Source organism: Miniopterus schreibersii (assembly GCF_964146895.1).
Source record: "Miniopterus schreibersii genome assembly, chromosome: 9".
Classification (NCBI taxonomy): domain Eukaryota; kingdom Metazoa; phylum Chordata; class Mammalia; order Chiroptera; family Miniopteridae; genus Miniopterus; species Miniopterus schreibersii.
The window spans coordinates 7,283,950-7,308,303 of NC_138118.1; the positions used below are offsets into that span (position 1 = coordinate 7,283,950).

A 24,354-nucleotide genomic window follows, 5' to 3' on the forward strand; every position below is an offset into this window, starting at 1 on the left:
GTTGAAATTTCCATCGTCGTCTGATAAATTTTGTATATTTGTTGTACGCCCGTAAGGATGCAAGTAATATTTATATATTATAATTAATATGTATTTAAGTCTTCTGTAATCAATAGGGTTTGATCTGTAGATTTTCCCACAATTTGGATTTTATCAATTATGTCCCCATCATGCTGACATGTTTCTCTATAAATTATTAGATCTAGAGTTTTGACCAGATATAAGTTTGGGGTTTTTTTTTAGCAAGAATGGTGCATAGATGAAATAGCATCTTCCAGCAGGAGACTCAAAATCTAGCATATTCTCTTTTCCTTATGTTAACAGCCATTGGTGAGCATTTCTTAGATCCATTATTTCATTAGGAGTTGTGAAATAGTGATGCCGTAATTCTACCATTCTTTATTTATTGGATGAACTAGTCCTATACAGAGATATTTCTCCTCAGCTATTATTTGGTTCTTAAAGGTATGGTTCATATAGGGAAGGTAGGATAAATGTTTGACTATTGACTGGTTTTCAAAATTAGGAGCTGTTTCCAGAGCATCCTCCAAAGAGAACCAGTGAGATTATTTGTCCAAGATCTTTAAGAACTCATAAATTAACCACATTTTATCATATTAATCCTGGGATGTTATTATTATTAATGCTCATGTTGTCTCATCTTTACCCAGTGGGAGTCTCTTCAAGTTGGTTCCTTGTAGCCTTTGACAGTTTCTTTGCTTTCTGGGATAACATGATGACCTGGATTCATGATGTACATTTCCTGCCCCCAGTCCCAAGCCAAACAACCCTAAGGAGCCCTTGTTCTTTTTAGTGGGATGAGGGTTATAAAAACTATAATTTGGATGAAAGTTAGTGAAATTTAACCTAGACTTCTAGAACACAAGGAACCTTATGGACGGTCTTGACCTGTGGCTACCTTTGGAGTCCCCAAGGAGTCCTTGAGGATTTTCTATTTCAAAGACATACAAAAATTACACATTCGCCTATGTTAGACTCATTAGGAATCTTGGCTATGGGTTAGACACTTTGTCAAGAAGTTTATACCAGATGTTCAGCACCTACCCACTGCCCCCACCTACTTAATCAGCATCTCTGGGGTTAGGCCTGGATATGTGACAATTTTTTAAGCTCCACAGATGATTCTGATATGCAACCATGTTTCAGAAACAGTGAACTTACTATAGGTTTACAAGTTGTAGTAAACATGTTTTATTTGGCAAAAATATTAAGACATGGTGTCCACAAATCTAACGAACAAAATAAACTGGCTAACTAAATAGAACCAGAGGCATGGATACATGGAACAGACGGACAGATGTGGGAGCAGAGAGGGTAGAGGGGACTAGATGAAGGAAATGAAGGTATTAGCTAAAGAACATATATGCATAGCCCAAGGACACAGGCAATAATATTGTAAAGGATAAGGGAGGAGGGTGCAGGGGCTGGAAGGAGGTGGGCTGAGGTGGGGGAAATGGGAGACCTGAAATTCAGGTATTACTCACCCTCATTTTACAAGAGGAAACGGGGGTGGGGAAAGTACAGAACTTGTCAGCAATCACAGAGAAATAGTGGCACTGAAATTCACTCCTAGTCTACACTCCAAATGCGTGCTTCTCCCCAACCACATCAAAGCACACCCCTCCTCCACCCCCACCACCTCCACATACCAGTTCAAACAATATCTCCTCCAGGACTTAGAATTAATAAGCCTCCCTCGCTTTCTCCCAGGCACTCTACCTGCATAACTAACTTTTAAGCTGCTAAAGGGCCATGAGTGAGAGTGTCCTGCCCTCCCAGAATCAGCCCTCTCAGCCCCAGAACCTAAGATACTGGCTCTGTGGGCAGCTGGGCAATGGAGCTGAGGCAGGGAGTCCAGCACTTTCTTCTGCTGAGAATTGCCTCCTCTGGACACCCAGACCCCTTTCAATCAGCCCAATGATGCCACTATCATTTTCTTCGTGTTCATGCTGTGAGAAGTGTTGTGAAGAGCTCCATGATGCCTCGCTGACTGCCTCCTGGCTCATGTTCTAAAGAAGTATTTGCTGATTTGGGAGCAAGACTGAGTGGAAACACTTCCACACAATTTTTTTGTCCTAGATGCACGGCTGGGCCCTCATTTCTCTTTCCCAAAAGGTAAAGAAAGGATGACATGGGAAACTCTGCCTTCATCCCAGGACCCTCACCAGTAACCGTGGGAATACAAATGAAAAAGAGAGGAAAGGAACATTAGGATTTAAAAAATAATGTACATTAAAGGGTTGTTATTTATTGTACAAAAGGATCCAAGTCAAGGGTTCTTTCAATCAATCATTTTGAAGTGACAAGGAGAGGTCCACCAATATCTCCAGGAAGGTTTTCTTCAGAATATATAGCCACCTCCCTCTCCATGTGGCCTTTGCAACTATTGCTCATACCAGCGAGTAAGAGCCTTCGTGTGAGTTGCAACATACAAGAATCAGTCAAAAACCATCTCTTTATAACTAGAATATACACTAAATAATGTGTTTTCTGGAAGGCAATACTCTTCACAGCCCCTTTATAAGCCCAGCCACAGCTGCACACACTGGCCCCCTCCCTCTCCGGCTCTCTGTGCTCTCCTGCTCGGAGCTCAGGAGTGGTCTCTCTGGGCAGAACTGCCCCTGGCTCCACTTCCCCGGGCTGATTAGGGCTCAGACGTCATCTGTTCTGATGCACCCAGCACGACGGCCCTGCCTGCTTTTCTTTTTCCATTGTGTTGCAGACACATCTCTTTTGCTACATCTTCATAAGAATGTCAATTTGGAAATTTGGAAAGGAATAAAGGTAAAATCCTGGGATCACTCTACCATCTTGAACCCTCTATAGAGGTTTCGAAAGGTCTCCAGATGACTCTAATTTCAGTTCCCCTCCACTCCTACCTGAGAATCACTTTTGGAATTATGAGCTCATCAGTTCATTTAATAATATTGTACAACATTGGCCTATGGGGGAGAGTGGCCAGTGTAAATTGCAGACAATGAAATAAAAGAAGAATATGAAGTAGGAGACAATAATAACGAAAAATAAAATATTTGGAGGCAGTAGTGGGGGAATGGGTGCTCTTTTGTGAAAATTTTCCACCCCATCAAAGCGCCCTTCCCAACACCTCCAGTATTTCAATGCACCCTCTCTGCTCTCAGGTCATTTGCAGCCGAGAATAAGCCTTCCTAAGGCTTTTCTCCCATCCGTGTGTTACTTCCTTAGGTTTACACGTCCCTCTTCTCTCAAATTGGGAGTTCCCAGGGTATAAGAGTTATACCCGCTCATTCCTTCTATTTTTCTTCCTAAGTACCTATTAGCCAAATCTCAATACTTATTGACCGATAATATTTTATCCCTCAATTAAACATTTACAAAATGCCTGCATACTTCCTAATTATAGTACACCATGAAAGTATTTTAGAGGGTAAAGTGATGGCACCTGCCTTGAGTGAGCTTAAAGTCCAATGCTGTTATTCCAGTGCACACAATAAAGGCGCCGTATGGCAGACAGAGTACTCTTCTGTGAGAATCAGAAGACTCGAGTCATATTCCTCATTCTGAAGGTAACTAGCCAGGTGACCTTGAGGAACCTACTTAAGGTTCCTGGTTCTCAGTTTCCTCATTTACAAATTAAAGAGATTGAACTGGAAGCTGGAAGATCTATAGAATTCACACCAGCTTTTAATATGTCACTTTTGAGTAAATCACACAAATTGCTTGCTTCTCAACTCCTCCACCCCATACAAGATTCTTGTGCTAAACCTTTCATTAGTATTTTCCTTCTTCATCATATCCCCATGTTTTCCTTCTCAAAATAGCGGACATGCTAAATACAGCATGAGAAGACTTGAGCCCTCCCGTTTCTTGCTGCAGTAGCCAAAAGAATGTCCTTAAAACTCTAGAGTTTCCATTTTCTTATCCGTGAAAGTGGAATTAATAACATCTATTATCACCTACTGTCATCTTGTGAGAATCATGCCATTGTGTTATTATGTACCATAGAGAAGACAGCGGGCCCTCGGTAGGAAACAGCCTGGCACTGAGAGGCGACGTGAGCCCATGTTCACGAGCGCGCCCCTGCGCCTCACTCGGGGCTTCCCGAAGGGCAGGCGCGTGTTCCTCCTGGCTGCTGTCCTCATGAACCTCTCCTACCCGAGCGCTCCTATCTGCTAAGTGCTTTATGACTCCACGTGCCAGGTGACTCACAGGTTATCTGAGACAGTGCAGAAAGCTGGAAAGAAACGGGAGCAGCCTTGAGCAGTCCTGCCCAGTCAAGGTCCACTCTCTCCACCACCCCACCCACCAACCCTCTCCCAGGCTGCCTGTAAGTCACACCATCCTTACTTAAAAAACACATCTTCTCCCTTTTTCCCTTGGGCCTTAATTCAAAGCTCCCCAACTTGGGAATCTTAAGTCCATGGCTCAACCTTATTGCTTGGTATTTCCTCCAAGCCTCTTTCTCCACCCAATCGATGTGCCTCCACAGGACCTCTGCATTCTTCTCAGCCTTCCTCAGCCCTTTGCCCAAGGAGTTACTGACAAGAGGCTTTGTTTCTCATGCAGTGGATGAGAAATTGCTGTTTGTTGATGTAATGCCCTCTTACTGTAAAGGAAATGGGGCTGTGCCTTTCTCAACAACAAGCATTGCCTTGATTTTTCTAAAATGAATTATCCAACTCTATTTGTTCTTACCTTCCCTGTCCTCAATATCTCACCTACTTATAAGATATCCTATAATATTAATATTACACATAAGCCCTGGCTGGTATGACTCAGTTGGTTGAGCACCTTCCCATGCACTGAAAGGTTGCTGGTTCGATTCCCAGTCAGGGCATATGCCCAGGTTGCAGGTTCAGTCCCCAGTTGGGGTGCATGCAGGAGGCAACTGATCAATGTTTCTCACATCAATGTCTCTCTCTCTCTCTCCTCCTCCCTTAATCTCTAAAATCAATAAAAACAAAAAAATAAAAATATATATATTGCATGCAAAATTCCATAAAGATTGATAATCTTCCATGTCTGGTATAATTAAGTAATGAGGTAAAGAGTGATCTGATGTTCACTGTAAAAAGAGGAGTTATCAGAATGCCCACCAAAGTGACTGTGTCTGTTTTTCTTGGGTGGTTGTTAATAGTTGTGAGATTGGAGATTTAAAACTTTCCCTTGTGTTTGTCAACACACTGTGTTAGACACTATGAAGAAGAGGCCCTCACACATTGCTAGTCAAAGGGTAAACACCATATACTCAATGAAGATTTGGCCAAAACTATTTAAATTACTTCCACCTGCCATCTGGAATTCCATTTATGGAAATTTAGCCCATGAACACATCTGCACATGTGGGAAGCAATGTATGTACAGATAAAGGTTTTCATTGTAGCAGGACATGGAACAGCAAAAGATCAAAATCTGTAAATATCCATAGAGAAGATGGAATAAAAGTGCAATAAAGTAAAATTTAACTACTATTCAAAATCATGATTGGTGGGTTAAAAATAAAAGTTTCCCAAATGATTTGATACTCCACCTTTCAAGGGGTGGAGCCAAGCCCCCTCACTCACTCACCGAGAGTAGGCGGGACTTAGCAACTCTCTTCTAACAGACAGAATATGGCAGAGGGGATGGAGTTTGACTCCCAAGACTAGGTTATAAAAGGCACTGCGGCTCCTTCCTTATTCTTTCTCTTGGATCACTTCTTTGCTTCTTGGAGAAGCCAGCTGCCCTGTCAGAATAACACTCAGGCAGACCTATTAGAAGGTCCAACAGCCAGCAAGAGGCCGTCATCCATCAGCCACATGGGTGAGGCATCTCAGAAGCAGATCCACCAGCCCCAGTCAAGCCTTCACATGACTGCAGCCCAGGCAACATCCCAGCTGCAACCTCCTAAGAGACCTGGACCCAGAACCACCTACCAAAGCTGTATTCTCCAGCCATAGAAACTGTGAGATAATAAATGCATATTGTTTCAATCTGCTAAATTTGGTGGTAATTTGTTCTTCAGCAATAGATAATTAATACACATGAGTAAATATGATTTTTGAATAATATATATCAATTGCATTTTAAAAGTATCTGTTTGCCTCTTATCAAAAGTCCTTTTGCTGCATATATTCAAGTGTGGTTACCTGCTGTGCAATAATTATTATTTCTAGCTATAGAAGAGAAACATTTCCTTAGCTTTAAAAACAAAAACAAAAAACTCATCAGCATCTTCTGATTGACCTTCCTTCCCAAATTACAGGAATGCAATTTAGGAGAAATCAGGATCAAGAAAAATGTCAAAATGCAAATAGAACAGGAAGTAATTTAAACAGCTAGCCTTAATTGTCATCAAGCTTTGAATATCTATTTCATATGACAGACACAAACTGCAAATTTAATGACAAGGATAATAATAGCTGATGATGATTGTGTGACTATGCTAAGAGGTTTCGGAACCTGTTGCATGTGATCCTCATAACAACCTCAAGCTAGTCACTGCCCCTTTCAAACAAGGGAATTAAGCTTCGGCACAGTCAGGTCATCTGTCTGATGTCACATAGCTGACAGTGAACAAAACCACGACTTGAGCATCTGCCCTGCTTCATAAATAAGTTAACCGAGCCCGACAGAGGCTAGATTGACTAGGTCCGGACCTCAGAACCAGGCTCCAAACCAAGCAATCTGAACCCAAAGCCAACTTCCATAATGTGATGTAAGTGCAGAAAATCTATATATTCATAAGTAATTAAGGCTTCACTCAAGAGGAGATAGACTAGGGAAATGCCAGTGTCCTTCCAAAGACAACCATGAAGTGAGAAGGCTCATGGAAAAATTCTGCAGCATTTCAGTCTCCATCGCACCTGGGGGGTGTAGAAGTGGACTTGTAAGCATCTAGTGCACTTTAAGGGATGGCCACAGCCCTGTTTTAAACTCTCTGTGAGAGCAAGGAAGAGCTGCTGACTCACCACGTTACTCAACAGGTTCTCGATGCTACGTCTTTGGGGGAACGGGAGATCTCACTGAAGTTTATTTATTCGCTCATCAGTCATTTATTGAGCTCCTACAGTGTGCCAAGCAGTCTTCCAGAAATAAGTTATACAACAACAACAACAAATAGATTAAAAGTCTTGTGTTCTCATGGGTACACAAAAGAGACAATAAAACCAAATAAATACACAGTAGGTTACACCGTGATCACTGCTATGGAAAAAAATTAAGTTGGGGTGGGTTGAGATGAGGAATATGTGGACGACAGTTGCAATTTTAATTAGACTGTCAGGGAAAATCTCTCTGAAAGGGTGTAAGTTCTTATTGTGCATAAATTACTCGGATGCCGACAGTATTTTTTTCCTCTTGGATTAAAACGGTTACATGAATAATTGCCAAGGCTCATTTTCCTGGTGCTGTTATCATTATTTAGGCAAAGTGAATAATAACCCGGGGGGGGGGGGGTTAATTCTTGAAAGGACCATCTAAACTCATTTGGAGAAACTGGATAATCAACTCGTCTTTTCCAAATTGTAGCAGGTCTGATTCACGCAAGGTGAGCTACACCTGTCTTTTAAAAACCCTTTGATAACACAAGACAAGAGATCTAGTGGAAAAGAGATGGTTCGTTTTACGGAGACTGAGAATAACTCACAAAGATGACCCCCGGCCAGTCGTGCCTCGTCCTCAAAACTCTGGGGCAAAATTGACTGGGTCGGGCCATTGTCTCAGCTGCTTAGAGAGTAGGAAGGGGAAGAGCAGCTAAGGGCCTTCTTTTTCCAAGTCTGACCACATCCCAAGTGCAGAGGTCTGAAAGCCAGCTTCGATCCCACTCAGCTGTGCGACCTCAGAAAAACTGCTTAAGCCCCCTGGGCCTCAGTTTCCCCACCTGCGCCACAAAGGGGATCATCTCTTGAAGACAGCTGTGACCTACTGTGACCCCAGCACCAGGTGTGCAAAGGCTTATCTCCCTCATTACAGTCAGTAGTTACCTGCTGAGCCCGTTTTAAATGAAAGTTTTTTCTCTGCCCATCTCCGCATTAGTGGTCCATGCTTATGGAGCCCTTCGTAGTTCCTTTATCAGCTCACTGAAACTCATTTGTGAGAGGATGCCAGTAAAAAATCACTGGCCTCTTGGGTAAGTGTGATTGAAATAATGGCGAGCTATCTTAAAAGTGGGGTGTGGGACAGAACGTTCTTCCATTTCACTCTGTCCCTGGTGGCATCTTGGCCTGACCCAGCAAACCAACCAGAGGCCCTGCCCTCTCCCCCCCGCCCACCACACATACGCTCACTGAAGCATGACACCGCACAACTTGGAGATGAGGAGACCCCTTTCGTTCAGACCCTATATCAGGAACCCAATGGGAGCCTAGTGAGGCCCATGGCTTTGACCGTGGCCTCCCTCTCTTTCCCAGTAGTAACTCTTCCTTCCCCCCTCAGTGGCCAGTTAGAGGTGCCCACATGTATCTACCTTGACTGACAACCGGCGAGGACCCGACCCTTTTCTATTTTAAGTTTTCGTCAGAGATGGCCAGCTGTAACCCGTTGCCTTCCTCCTTCCGCTCAGCTCCTGTTCTGGCTCACGCATGCCTGCCAGTCCACAAGCTGCCTCTTCCCTGCACACCCTCCTTCCACGTGAAACCTCCCACGTGCCCCGCTGCACGTGCGCACATCCCAGCACGCCACACGCACACCCTTAGGCTCCTCCCTGTAGGAATCCTTCATTTGATCAATAAAGGCACAAACTCGCAGGGATCATCATAGATTTCTCAATTTCCTGACTGTGATGAATTCTCTAATGACCACCCCTGGATCACAATTCTACGTCCTTTTAGAAGGAACGCCCCCAAATGCTCTAATCCAACTCCCCAGTTTTAACGGCTTTCCCTCACTTCCCCCACCTCATCTGCCCAATCAGAAAGAATTTCTCCCAGCTACCTCAACCCAAATATTAAACCATTCATCGCACCACACACACACACATACACAACCACACAGGTTTAGCTAACAGGGCTTGTAGATCCAGCCTTGTCCAGAGGAACACACACATACGTGTGCACACACAGGAGTGTGTGCACGCACACACATATACACACATACGTTCCACAAGAACTAAATGAGTTAAATTTTGTTTTGTGTGTGTGTGCGCGCGCGTGTGTGTCATTTTGTGGCTCGTTGCTGGTGTTTATTTTTGCTTGTGTTTAACAAATTAACAATGGCATTTTGACTAATGGAGATCAATGTGAGTCCACATACACTTGCACACACACATCGGCAGCCGCAGTGAGCAGCTTACACACGTACCTCGCCACCGCCCACGGCACGCCCGCTCTCTCCGAAGGATGACCTGGCAATGACAATGACGGCAGAGGCGCTGGCACAGTCCACAGAGAGCAACCTCAGCCCTGGTAACTAACTGGTCACTGTGCTGGTTAATGGATTTCAGATGCAAATGACTGCCCAGCTTTCATTCCTGGGATCAGATTACTAGTTAATTAGTAATCATGGTCCGGCCCTGGGAGAACACCCCTAAAGGCTTGGAGCAAGCTGTGGCCACCTGACTCCCTCAAGCCCTGGGGCACTGAATGTTACTCAGCGGGGAGGACACTCCGTGTGCCTGTAAAAGAATACAGACTGATTCAATGTGCAGATAGATGATAAAGAGGAAAACATAGATGACCCCGGTGTCCCAGAAGAGCCCCCTCTCTCTCAGGGACCCCTAACCTCCCAGGAACCACTGACACTTAGTCACACAGTCAGCTGATTCGTGTTTGAAGGAAATAGTTTTGAAAATGTTTCAAAATCGTTGCCTTTTTTTCATGCCTCTGCAGAGGTACCTTTCAGCTTTGTTGCTCGTGGAGACCTTTGGCTGCCTGGTAGAGGCTGTGGAGATGCCTCTCCACAGCAAAGCCCACGTGGGTTGCACCCCAAAGACTCACCAAGTATAGCCCATCATTTTACAGATGAGGAAGCCGGGACCCGGGAATTTTGTGAGGTTTGCATGAGTGTAGTGGCTGAAAGGTCCCAATCTCAAGTCAGGCAGAGCTGAATTCAAAGGCCAGTTCTGCTGACCAGCTGGGGAGCGTGACCAAGTATAAACCCCAGTTTCCTTAATGCACATGAGTATAAAAATGGCTCCTATCCACTTACATTGTAAATATTAAACATAGCAATGCAAGTGAGAGACTTGGTATCACATAGCACATAGTATGTGTCAGTTATAATAATGATTGTTGTTATTCATCTGCCACAGATGTGACTGGAGCCCAGACCCAGGGCTCCCAACCCAAGGCACCTTCAACCGGGCCAATATTTCCTTCTCCCCTAAATCAGAATTGTCCTGGCGGCAGGTGCTCATTAATGTCTCAAAAAGAAAAACTCTCAAGCACCTGCTCTGTGCAACGCCCTGAACTCCCTACTGACACCTGTGACGCTGCGGGGCAGGGTTAAAAGTTTAGCCCCTGGGTTTAAAAAGAGAGAGCTGATGCTCTCGCCGGTGTGGCTCAGCTGACTGAGCGTTGCCGGCTCGATTATTGGTCAGGGCACATGCTTGCACTGATGTTTCTCTCTCTCTCCCTTTCCCTTCCTCTCTCTAAAAATCAATTTTTTTAAATCTTTTAAAAAAAAAAAACCACACTAGTTAATATTACAAAAGATGTCACTCTTGTACTTGTTGGCAAGATATCTAGATCCCAACAGGATTATGAAAAACAAAGAGAGGTGATTCAGGTCAGATGAAAGAAAAAGACGTGGGGTACCTATCGAGGTTTGCTGTCCTGGAAACCCCGCCTTGCCTGAGCAGGAGGATGTCAGGAAAACATGTCTGTTTGGGAGCCATGCAGGCCTGGCAAATGTGAGAATCAGTAATGTGATGACAAAACCTCCCCTCCCCGTTCCTTACTCAGATCTTCACCACCCCGTGTTTGGATCATGCATCAGCTCCTGGGCTGCCTCTCTGCTTCCACCCCCTGAAAATGCACCAACAACCACTTCCAGGCACAAGTTGATTCAATATGTAGTCATTACATGTTTAGTATAAACAAGGCACTCTCTCAAAACAGCAATAGCAGCAGCGTTCCTGAGATGCTCACTGCATCTCAAGACATGCACTGTGTTTAGCGATTCACACACACGATTTCATTTCCTCCTCGCACCTGCACTAGGAGGTAGTGGCTGCTATTATCCCAGGTTTACCTATGAGAAACCCGAAGCACAAAGAGACACTTTCCTAAGGTTATGTAATTAATAGGAGGTGAATCCAGAGTGCAAACCCAGGCAGTCTGGGCAAGCCTGAACTTGGACACAAAAACACAAATGTGAGTAATGCCTCGATAGCCTCACAGCCAACAGAATGTAAGAAGTCAAATGGCTATGATACAACAGAAAGACAGCACTGACAAGCGCTATTGGAGAAAAAACATGCACAATGGGAGGGACAAGAAAGGCTTAGGTAGATGGGAATGAAAGAGGAAGGAGGGCAGGAAAGACATTGTGGACCAAGGGATCAGCCTGCGCAAAGCCCAGAGGCAAGGAAGGTCAGAACCTGTCTTAGAAACTGCAGCAGAGACACAGACAGGCAATACAGTTGTGGGTGAGTCAGGGTCGCCTTTCGCAAAGTATAGAGTTGCATCAAGGAGATCCGAGATGGTGGTGAGAAGACTTCCATAACAACGGGGATCCGCTGTGGATAGGAAACTGCCCAGAGTTTCCATCAGCATGAAATAGATTTCTGAGCTCTCTGGCAAGGACCCAGAATGCTAGATTATCTATCTCTTTGAGTGTTTAATCAAAATATGACTTCTCCCTACACCTCCAAACATAACAAGTGCTTATCAGGAGGGAACTGTGGAAGCTGTACCATCTGCCTGTCCATTGGAGTGACACAGAAGTATGGAATTCAGCACAGCTGGTGTGGCTCAGTGATTGAGCAGCAACCTATGACCCAGGAGGTCACAGTTCGATTTCCGGTCAGGGCACATGCCTCAGCTACCGTTTTGGGCTCCATCCCCAGTAGGGGACATGCAGGAAGCAATTGATCAAAGACTCTCATCATTGATGTTTCTATCTCTCTCCTCCCTTCCTCTCTCTGAAATCAATAAAAACATATATATATATTTTAAAGTATGGAATTCAGCTACCCTGAGATCCTCCACAGGCATTCCCTGAAGCCCAAAGAACCAGTGAATCCCATCGTCAATACCCAGCGAGGACACCTGTCTCTCCCTATGCCAGCCTTCCCTAAGCAACACTTTATTCAGGCTCCTGCTCTAAAACCTAAAGCAGCCATGGTCTGTTCTTCAGGATGAATTTCAAGCTCTTCTTTCTATCTTTAAGGCCCTCTGCATCACCCTTGACTCTACTATTCCAATACTTCACTCTCCACCAGCCAACTCGGTTTATTGCTGCTTCTGCCTATTTGCTGAAGTGAAGCCCTCCACCAAGAGAGTCCTTGCCCTCTGTCTTCCTATGCAAACCCCTCTCCTACTATGAAGCCAAGTTTAAGACTCACCCCGTCGTGAAATTTCCCCAAACACTCAATTTGTGTTGACATTTCTCCTTTTCTGAACTACTGGAGTGATAGAATATTCCAGAACAAGTTGCCCTATTTTATAGGTGGACATACCCCAAAGTGCTCAGAGGAATGCTAGCCACTCATCAAGTCCCTGCTGGCTGAGTGTCCCCAACTCTCCCAAATCCAGACCACTTGAGGAGCCTATTCTGACCACTGGGCCGAGAAGGGACAGTGTGTGTTCTCACCCTGTGGGCACTGAATAAAATCTTTATAAAAAATAACATACCCGTCTGCCTGGATCCACCAGCAATAGGCTGTGGGTGGGTTCAATGACACTGAAAGTATCCCTGAAAGTCTATTAATCTGAAACATTTGAATATCACATTGAAATCAAAATAAATCATTTCTTGGAGAGCGTTCTCCTGTTAAATCTTCAGGTGGTGACTTAGTAGTCCCTGTATGGTGTCACAAAAAGAGCAGGGGGTCTGAAGTCAAACTCTCCTGAACTGTGCCATCAAAGTCTCTACTTACTTGCTACAGGTCCTGGGCAGTCATTTAAATTTTCTGAAGCTCAGCTGCTTTCTCTGTATATTAGAAATTATAACACACAGGTCCTAGTCGGTTTTCTAGTCATTTCTCAAAATAACGTCAAACAAAATCCATTAAGCAATATCATTAGCTTGAGAATTCCTTCTCCAGTCCATCAACTCCCAGAAGCAGCCTCACTAGCTTGGGCCGGAGGAGGTGGTCTCCTCCATCCACAGACCACGGATAGACAAGCAGAGAGTGTCAGCACTTCCTACGCTAAGCTGATTCCACAGGCAATGGAGGAAAGCCAGGCCCAGCCCATCACTTCGCTCTACTTGGCTCTTTAGCGCTCTCTCCCCCCTCCATCTCTCTCCCTCTCTCCCCCTCCCTCTCTCTCTCTCACACACACACACACTACATTATACTCACAGCACACACCATCTATACCCCTTTCTATCACCAATCACCTCTAACAGTCTCCATAGAGCCTACAACCTTCAAATTGTACCTCTTTTTATTGCAGCTGAGTCAGTTTTCCTGCTTGGGTTCCAGATACAAGCCCTTCACATCAGAGGCTACTTGGAAAGGGAGAACTGGAGTTTTTTGGGGCAGGAGTAATTTCTCTGCCCAGAAATGTCCAGGGGAAGGTGAGAGTAGAAGTTACTCATACTGATCCTTGCAACATTTCCTTGTATTGAGAAATATCTATTATTCAGCTGTTTTACCCTGCCTTCCATCCTTCCCTACTTCTAACACCCCACAGACAAAAACCCATGGACACACAGGTGTGAGTCCAAGAAGAGGGTTATTAGAAATAATACATTACCTGGTGTTCATATGTTGGTGTAAAACTCAGCATCTATAGAACCCCCTGTAGTTTTCAGAGCACTTTAATCTACATTAGCTCTTTACTCACAATCCTATGTGACATAGCAGGTGTGTTTTTTTAATATCTTTATTGATTTCAGAGAGAGGAAGGAAGAGAGAAACATCAATGATTAGAGAGTCGTCACTGATCAGCTGTTTCCTACACAGCCCCTACTGGGGATCACGAGCCCGCAACCCGGGCGTGTGCCCTGACCGGGAATTGAACCCTGATCTCCTGGATCCTAGGTTGATGCTCAATCACTGAACCACACCCAGCTGACCCAGAGCAGGTATTTTTAATCCCCATGCATAAACAAGGAAACACAAACTAAGAAAAATGACTTGCTAAAGGTCACTCAAATAATGACAGTCAAACTTACGCTAATTTAATTTCATTCTAGTGATCCAATGTGCATCAAGTCTGAAGCCAATAAATCCAGAAAATTGTTTTTACCGACTAAATATTTATTTAAAAAATTCAAAGTTCACTCTCCACTGTGTCTCCCAAAGTGGAAACCCTCTGATCCTATCAGTTATCAAATTCTACCATCCTCCCCTCACAGATGGCTACTCCTCTTTAAGCCTAACCCTTGCACGAGAGATTGCCATCATTTCCTCCATGGCTCCCCTCCCCCACACCCAGAGAACACCTTCCCACTCCTATAAGGGAGCCCTGCATAACCCTAACCCACTGGTCACAGTAGGCTGGACCAGCACTGGAAAGTTGACCCAACCTGGTCCAACTGGATTCTCCCTCCCAGAAATTCAGATTTGGGACAAAGAGTCTGAATCATGTTGCATTGGGCACCAAGTCTGTGGGATCACGTCATGGTACTAAGGGGCAGAAATTAAAGAATTTTACAGAAAATACTTGTTTTACCAAAAGAGAATAGAATAGACATGTAGAAAGTAGCAGAAATAAGAGACCATCCAATCCCAGAGCAGGTCGCTGCCAGTATTTTTCCTATTTCTGGGAAGGCCAATGTACAACTGAATTTCATGTAATTCTTGAAATTCCTGCTTCTTCACCTAAATACTACCTCTGCTACCTCTGCTACCACCACCACCATCATCACCATCACCATCACCATCATTGTCATCATCCTTTCTATCAGCCAGTTTCTGTGAGTTTCTCTTCCTCGCAACCAAATAGTCCATTCAAGTCCTGCTCTGATAGGCTCTCATTGTCTCCCTTTGTCCAGTGGAAATATCTTCACCAAAAATCTCTAACCACTCTGGTAGAACCTGCAAGCAACACATGTCATCCTCCTGTGGTCTTTGTTTCCCTGCCTTTTATAATCACTGCAATTGTAGGACCTTCCAACCCCCACAAAGTCTCTGAATTGTTTGACATCCCCATAGAATTGTAGGTTGTAGGTCAGGACACATGTAACCTGGGGCTACCTGGTGACATACTGAGAAATACGTAACACATCTTCTTAGGAGTTCAATTTAAACCAAAGGTCATTGGAGAAGAGCAAGTGATTGGAATCCATATTTTGAAGGATGAGAAATGTGTGTATAATGTAGCAGCATGCAAATTTACATCGGTTTTCAACAAAAAACACTAAATTATGCAGAAAGTTTCCCCTGTGGTGAGCCCCTGGTAAGTATGCTTCTCCCCAAGCCCCCGTCCCAGGGGAGAACACCCTAGGAAATGTCTTCAAGGCACTGACGCTGTCTCTTTTATTCTTTTTTTATATTTTATTTTAATTTAATTTATTTTATCTTTTGTTGACAGTACTACAGATGTCCTCCCTGACGATGTCTTACAGCCATGCGCAGGCTCTATCACGGTAGCTCTCTCCTGAGGCTCAGCCTCTCCCCCCACATGCTCTCTGTCTGTTCTGCTCTCTGTGAATCGCCAGGTCAGCACTATTTCCCCATCACAGTGCCAGTCCTGCACAATGTTCCCCTGCTTTTCTGTGTTAGAGAGAAACAGAACAGGATGGCTACTGTCCAGTGTCTTACAGCTCTATCAGCTTTTACTTAAAATCTTCTCTTTCTTAAGGGTCCAGAGCTCCCTCTAAAGGAATCTCTACATACAGGTCCCTGCTGAGCAAAGTGATCTTATGGATGTCCCCAATCCCAAGACTCCACATTGGTACCAAAGCTGACTAGCCCAGGGATGGCACCCAACACAAAGACAGCCCATCCTGAAATTGGCCCACATCTTACAAAGCAGTTTGCTGTGTGGCCACTACATGACTCAGATTCTCTTTCTGAATGTAAGACACAGGAGATCAATTAGTCATTGATAAATTAGCAGGATCGATTGGTAGCAACAGCGAAATCTGAAGATAGACAGAAAGAAGAGCTGTGCGAGACAATCTTTGTCTTCATCTCCCCATGTGAGTACCGCTCGGCCCGCCTCCTTTTGACTACTATGAGTGGACAAAATATGCTTTAGAACACAGGAAGCAGAGGCAGCCTCCCTGCTGCTTCCCCTGGCGCTTTCTTCCCTGCCTCTTCGTGACAGGCATGCCTGAACAGAGAGCAGGCGGCCTTCTCCCCGTCGCCGGCCGGGCGCCACGTGCTCAGATGGGCAAATAGATTCAGGCCCTTCTAACCAGCAAGTTATCAGTGAGCAACAGCATTCAGCTTCTAATAGTGGCCCGGGCATGTGACTCCAAGACAGAAAGAGATTACCTTTCTCACGTAATGAGAAGGCTGGGACTCAAAGACTCAAAAACATGTCAGGGCGAGGGCTGTGAGAGTCTCTCAGTCTTCCCTCATGGGTGAAGCTCCAACACAACATCTGAGCTCAGGCACAGAAAGAAGAGAAGGCAAGGAGAGCTTTCTAAGAAATCGAGCCAATGACTTTGGCATCTCATTAGCCACTCTGATCTGAAAGGAAGATAAGAAATGAGTTTCGTTGGAGCTGGGAGTACTGAGCTGCTGAACAATGCAGGAGCTCTGTTGGTAATGAAAAGAGAGACGTGATACCGTGCGGGCCGTTAGCGACAGCTACCGCGAATAGAATGGCAGGTTGGACGTGTAGGCTCTGCCTAGGTCCTGAGTGTTCCAACCCAACTTGTTTGGGTGCCGGTGTAGCTTTTATTTTGTAATTTATCTTTATTGTTGAAAGTATTACAGGTGCCCTCTTTTTCTCCTCAATGACCCCTTCTATCCTGCACCCAAATAAAATAATACCCTACGCTCCATTTCACTGCTGCCCTTCTCAGGTAACAGGAGCGACTGACAGAGCTGGATTGGGGAATTCCTGGGACTCTTTTCTCCACATCTTCACCAACACTTGTTTTCTTTTGGTTTTTTGATAACAGCCACTCTATCGGGTGTGAGGCGGTATCTCTGAGCAGCTTCCCCTCTGTCCCCCACCTTGAGGTATGGACTACACCTCTGTGCTCCTTCAGTTCCTCTAATACTCTTTCGTTTACCAGTGTGTCTTTAGTGCCCATCACAACCTCTGAAATATATTTTGTTCTTAATAAATGTCACCTAATACATCCATTGGATATATTTATGCAAGTCACTGGAAACACTTAAGCAAGGCATCCTAAAGGAACAAGGTTGGATATTACTAGTAACGGTGTTTTTGTGTCAAGCTAACCAACAGCAATTTTAAAAAACCAGTCCAAAGAATTCAATTCCAATATCCAAAAAACAAGTGGCAGCAAAAGTCCAAACACATACATTTTAAGCAATTTTTAACTTCCACTTATATGCAAAATTCAAGTAACTACAACTTTTTATCACATCTGGCGAGGTTTTTGTTCCTGCCACTGCTCTTGGCATTGCAATTAACTTAGCTGCTCTGAGCTTCCGGAGTGGACCGGTTTTCAAACTCCAGCCAGATGGCAAAGACCATTCACACAGGTTTTTTATATAATCCCAAACACCGTGTGTACATAAATAAATGGAGGGGGATACCGATGAGGGTTTTTGCTACTCGTCTCTAAATGAGCTATTGAGTGTGGAAAGATCATGGTGAGATTTAACACTCACAAAAAATCACTTAGATCAATGATTTTACTAATTCTTAGACATAAAAGTTTATAATCTTGATATACGTGATTATAACTGTGTTTATATATCTCTGCCTGTGCAATGGAGCAAGTATTTTCCAGCTGGATCCTTTAGGAAAGTAAACACCTATCTAAACACCTTTGGTGCGATACTGCCCCCTGGCGTGGTGAACAGAAGGGGAGACAAGCTTCAGTTGCAAGTACAGAACTCTGCCTTGGTATTTGGCGTTCTTTTTGGGTGGTGAACACAATACAATATACAGATGTGTTATAGAATTGTACACCTGAAAGCAATATAATTTTACTAACCAATGTCACCCCAATAAACTTAATTTAAAAATTTTTAAATAAAGAAAACTAATAATAGGAAAAAAGAAAGACAAAAAGAACGAATGACTGAAATGAGGTGGCCACAAATGGGACGAACAAAATGCAGCTTCAGTGCTATGTGATTATGTACAATGAAGGGCTGTGTGAATATCTCTATATAAATAGTTCATCATAAAACAGGAGCAAACATTTTTAGTAACTACTGATTTATGTCGCATTTCTTATAAATGAAAGTAAGGAGCTTTAGTTAAAAGTAAAAGCGAAAAACAGAAAGAGACTCATAAGTACAGAGAACAGCCTGATGGTTGCCAGAGGGAAGGGGGTTGGGGAACTGGGTGAAGGAGGTGGAGGGACTGAGAAGTATGGATTGGTGGTTACAGAAGAGTCCTGGGGATGGAAAGTACGGCCTAGGGAATAGAGTCAACGATTTGTAATAACTCATGGTGCCAGGCGGGTACTGGAAATATCAGGGGAACACTTCGTAAAGTATGATTTTCTACCCGCTGTGCTGTACACTTGAAACTAATACATGATAATATTGAATGTCAACTGCAATAAAAATTGTTTTTCAATTTTTAAAAAAAGTAGACATAAAAAACCAAAGTATTTACAGAAACAAATGGGGCAACACACATAACTCTCAGATTAAGGAAAATCTTAAAGGAATATTCAGGGAAAAGAACAGGGTGAAGGACATTATAACAGTGTTATTAATAGCTAACATTTATTATTTTTTCATCCACAAACATAATATATTTATTTAGGCTTCTTTAATATCTACTTATAAACTATCATTTTCTCAATAATTTCTTGCATGTTTTCTGTTAGATTTATCCTTCAATGTCATATGTTTTTGTTGTGTTATAGATTGTAACTTTTGGGGTTTTTCTTAATAAAGTGGGCATATATTTAACCTGTACAACATAATGCTTTGATATACATAGTAAAATTATTACTAGAGTCAAGCAAATGAACATATCCATTTCTCAGTTACTTGTGTGTGTGTGTCTGTGTGTGGGGGCGGGGGGTGCACGCATGTGTGTGGTGAGAGCCCCTGAGATCTGTTTTCTTAGAAAATTTTCAGTATTTGATACAGTATTAACTATAGTCATCATGTTATACATTAATTGGATCTCCAGAACTTATTAATCCTACATAACTACAACTTTTTACCTTTGACCAACATCTCCTCATTTCCCCAACCTCCCCACCCATGGTAACCACTGTTTTACTCTCTCCTTCCATGAATTCTACTTTTTTAGGTTCCACATGTGAGTGAAATGATGCAGTATTTTCCCTGCTGGGTCTGACTTATTTCACTTAGCATAATGTCCTCCAGGTGTACCCATGTTATTGCAAATGACAGGATCTCCTCTTTCAAAGCTGAATAATATTCCATTGTATGTATACAACACAATTTCTTTATCCATCCACACATCCACAGACATTTAGTTTGTTTCCATACCTCATCTATTGTGAATGCTGCAATGAACGTGAGAGCACCGATCTCTCTCTGAGGTACTGACGTCACTTCCTTTGGATATAAACCCAGAAGAGGGGCTGCTGGACCATATGGTAGCTCTATAACTAACATTTATTGATTGGATGTCACAGGCCAAGCACAATTCCAAGCCTGCTACATGTGTCAGTTCAGGTAACCCTCCCAGCCCTCTGAGCAGGTGTTGCTTTGACGGTCATGTCCATTTCATCTGAGATGAATGAAGAGGGCTCAGTCACTTGTCAAGGTCACACAGAGGAAGCGCACAGCCAGGCCTTACCTCGCGAGAGCCTGGTTCCAGACCCCACGCTCTCAAGGCCGAGCGCCCTTGCTCTCGGGAGCTCCATGGGACTGTGAGCACGCTCGGAGGGAGCAGGCTTCCAGAGAGACACTGTGAAGTGAGCCAAAGGGGCCAGGGAAGCAGGAGGCTGCACAAGTGGGTGACACAAGGAAGAAAGCTCCACCCTTAGAGGAAATGTGACCGGACAACAGAGAACAGACCACCACCCAGCTTCTCCTTTCATCTTCATTCATTCCACAAAATAAAGGAGTGCATGAAGGGCGAAGGACAATAATAAAAGAACTGGGAAAATCACAATATTTGTAAAAGTAAAAAAGAAACACCAGATCAGGGAGAAATGTTACAAAACAACATTCAGTCTCAATGATCAGTTCTCTGATCTCTGTTGAGAAACTAGCCAGGTTTTGTTTCCAGAGCTCACAGAAGTGAATGTGAAATCAGTCCACATTCCTTAAGAAACTGAGGAGAATTAAAGATGCTAGAAATACAGAGCCCACCGAATATTTGGAAATGTTTCATAGGGGAAAAAGCTAGACCGCAGAAATGGCAGCCAAGTATCTTAGAATATAACCCTTAGGAATGTTGAAATGTACTAGATGTAATCCTTGAGGATGTTATAGACTACAAATGCTTTGTTTGTGAAAATTTCACTTATTTAAAAAATATATTTACTGAGTGCTTTCTCTGTGCTTTCACGAAGCTTATGTGTGTGTTTTTTTAGTGGGGGTAGGTTTAGGCAATAAATAATTGAATATATGCAGAAATATATAGCAGGTGAAGTATGATAGAAGGCACCCAAGATTTTGGTAAGGAATATCATTCATAGGATGCTCAAGGAAGGTCTCTCTGATAAGGTGATTTTTGGAGAGACCTTTTGAGAAGAAGATGGGACACTGGAGTATACAGAGGAAAAACATTCAGTGAAAATAAATGGTCCTGAGGTGGGAGGGTACCTGGTGAGTTCCCAGAGCATGGAAGAGGCCCACTGGACTGGGGTGGAATGAGGGATAAAGCAAGGACCTCAGATGACATCTAAGAAGGGACAGAAGCCCTGATTATGTACATGGGACCTATGGGCCACTGTGAGGACTTAGTTTTATGATGAGAAAGATGGGAGACTCTGAATGGTTTAGACAGTCAATGGCATGATCCTAGTCATATTTTCGCAGGATCACTATTGCCACTTTGTGGGAATAGGGTCAGGGGATGGGCTGGGAAGCAAAGCAGTAAAAGGCTTCTGCAATAATCTGAGCCAGATGTCCCCTCCACCTTCTCCCTTTACAGAAAGGCACTGGTCTTGTCCATGTTAATAGTCCTCTTGCCAAGCACAGTGCCTGGTGTAATGATGATGACTGGATGAAATCTGGTGCCCAGGAAGGAAACATGCACTTGTCCATATTAAAAACAAAGCCTATAATTAGAGTCATGGCTCAGAGGTGACAGGAGGCATGCAAATGGAAAGAGACACCATTTCAAACCATAGTTCAAGATATATGCTTTGCCTGCTGCCAGTTCCCTTGAAACCCATAAGCAAGTCCTCCTCTCTTCTCCACCCAGGCAGGTCCAGGTGAGCATGCAAAACTGGGCTTGGGAAATTGAGACCATCTTGTTTGCATCCATGGTGCTGTGTTGTGGCTCCCTGGGGACGTTGTTGCACAGAAACACCAGGGTTTCTTAAAAGCTTCTGCATCATCGGAGAGACACAACCATCATTCTTCTCTAGTATCCAAGAGATGGTCTAAAGCAACAATATCCTTCTAAGTTCCTGCCAGGACTTGCTATGCGCTCACTTTGTCATAGATCTAGGCAAGAGCCGAATGCCTTGTGAAGGGAAGGTCCTGGCTCAGAATGAACACTTACTCTTCTCTACTGGGCGGTGTGTGAGTCTTAGGTTGGCCAAGCAAGAAGAGACATCATGTTGGCTCTGATTCCCACCAAAACTGTGTTCTATGAAGTCAAGTGTGTGTTTCTGTTCCTTTCAGTCCTGGAGTTTACAGTGGGAATTCTGGCCAATGTCTTCATTTTGTTGGTGTATTTTCGGGACATGGTGAGGAGGCAGCCCCTGAGCACCTGTGACCTTGTCCTGCTGAGTCTCAGCTTCACCCGGCTTTTCTTGCATGGGGTGCTGCTTCTGGATGTCATCCAGCTTACCCATTTCCAGAGCATGAAAGAGCCACTGAGCCTCAGCTTCCAAACCACCGTCATGCTCTGGATGATGACAGAACAAGCTGACCTCTGGCTCTCCACCTGCCTCAGCTTCCTCTACTGCTCTAAGATCGTCCGTTCCTCACACTCCTTTCTGCTCTGCTTGTTCAGCTGGATCTCCAGGAAGATCTCCCGGATGCTCCTGGGGGCTGTTTTTTTCACCAGTGTCTGCATGGTCATCTGTTCTTTGCACATTTTTAGGAGACCTCACTTGACAGTCACAACTGTGCTATTCATAAAGAATGATACAGAACACAATTTGCAAACTGCAAAACTCCAGTTCTTTCATTCCTTCCTCTTATGCAGCCTGGGCTCCATCCCGCCTTTCCTGTGTTTTCTGGTTTCTTCTGGGGTGCTGATTGTCTCCCTGTGGCGCCACATGAGGACAATGAGGGCCAAGACCATGGATTCTCGTGACCCCAGCCTGGAGGCCCACCTCAAAGCACTCAGATTCCTCATCTCCTTTCTCTGCCTCTTTGTGCTATCATTCTGCGCTGCCCTCCTCTCGGTGCCTTTACTGGTGCTGTGGTACAACAAGTTCGGGATCATGATCTGCCTGGTGGTCATGGCAGCCTGTCCCTTGGGACATTCAGCCATCCTGATCTCGGGCAATGCAAAGCTGAGGAGAACCGTGGACGGAATTCTACAGTGGCTTCAGAGCAGACCACAGCAGGCCACAAGGCAGATCCCAGGCCGCCAGATCTGTGTTGAGAATGGACATGAAATGGGTTCTTCATGAAGACACCTCTGATTTCTCAGAAGCCTATTTCTTCTGCAAATCATAACCGAGGAGTCTCTCTGCTCTACCATGGACTCCCCCATAGAAGAATAAAACAGTAAAGCTCTACCTATATGGCCTAGGCAAGTAGAATGACGTTGGTTCCCTAGGCTTGTTTTGATAAATGAACAAATATAAAGGTGAGGTACTCAGTGTAAATGCTTTGTATACTGTAGCTTATCAGCGCTTGGTAGGAGCCAAACCATGAGAAATCAGGTCTTGTGAAATAATATTGAAACCCCAAGATGACATGGTTAGCTTTTCACACGACCGTTAAACCTGCTTCTTAAAACAGGTGCTAGCGTAATGTTTGGAAATACCCACCACTGTGGCAATTACGAATCCTCCCCAGCCCGGCCGGGCGTGGCTCAGTGGTTAAGCGTCGACCTAGGATCCAGGCGATCGGGGTTCGGTTCCCGGTCAGGGCACATGCCCTGGTTGTGGGCTGCAGCCGATCAATGACTCTCTCATCATTGATGTTTCTATCTCTCTCTCTCCCTCTCCCTTCCTCTCTCTGAAATCAATAAGGATATATTTAAAAAAAAAAAAAGAATCCTCCCCAAACTCCACAGTTTTCATGGAAATGCGAGACACAAAAAGACTCACTTGGAAGAATTATGTCACCACTTCCGCTTCAAGAGGTACTTCATTAAAACTTCTACAGGAACCAAAGGGTAGGGGTCATTTTGTCTGAAAATAGGCTGACTCAGAAATGTGCTTTTGGCCTGCTGTCCAGTGCGGGGAGGGGCAGACACTTACTCAGAAGGCGCCCCAGCCTGTTTCTGGGACCTCCGCTCAGCACAGTGTTGTTGAGATTCATCCTTAATAGCACGTGAGTTACGACTTGCATAACCACTCATTAATGACAAACATTTGTACTGCTTACGGTTTGGGGATATTATGAATGAAGCTTTTAGAAACATTCTTGAATCCATCTTTTTGTGGCCACAGTTTTGATTTCTGTTAGATAAATACCTAGGAGCAGAACTGCTGTGTCATAAAGTTGATGTACGTGTAACTGTTCGAATAACTGCTAGAGTTTTCCGAAGTGGCTCTAGCATTTCATGCGGCCATCAGCAAAGCAAAGGCGTTGTTCTGCATTCTTGGTAACATTCGGTGTTGCCTGTATTTGGACATTTCGGCCCTTCCCATTGTGGCGGGGGTGAATGCTATCTCACTGTGGTTTTAGTTTGCATCTCCCTGATGCCCAATGATATGGAGCACCTTTTCATGTGCTTCCTGGCTATGTGTATATCTTCTATTATAAAGTAACTCTTTGATGGTTGCCCTTTTTTCATACTGAGTTGTCTTTTATTATTTATCTTTAGGAGCTTATTGATTCACAGCATTTGTGCGCGTATGTGTGTATGTTCA

The 24,354-nt window shown here is 44.1% G+C and overlaps 2 protein-coding genes across 2 annotated transcripts in view; one reads left to right on the forward strand and one right to left on the reverse strand.

Annotated features, from left to right (window-relative positions):
- Window positions 1–13,589, reverse strand: part of LOC308562203 (maltase-glucoamylase-like) — a 75,283-nt gene extending 61,694 nt beyond the window's left edge. Inside the window, exon 1 of the mRNA XM_081148056.1 lies at window positions 13,524–13,589. The gene's annotated coding sequence lies outside the window, so the exon portion shown is untranslated. The remainder of the gene's footprint in view (window positions 1–13,523) is intronic.
- An 8,323-nt stretch (window positions 13,590–21,912) lies between these two features.
- On the forward strand, window positions 21,913–22,913 carry TAS2R38 (taste 2 receptor member 38; the record flags this gene model as incomplete). The annotated part of the gene is given in 2 exon segments (XM_081147386.1): window positions 21,913–22,864; window positions 22,867–22,913. Coding segments are annotated over 2 exon segments (999 nt in total).
- Between the last annotated feature and the right edge of the window lie 1,441 nt (window positions 22,914–24,354).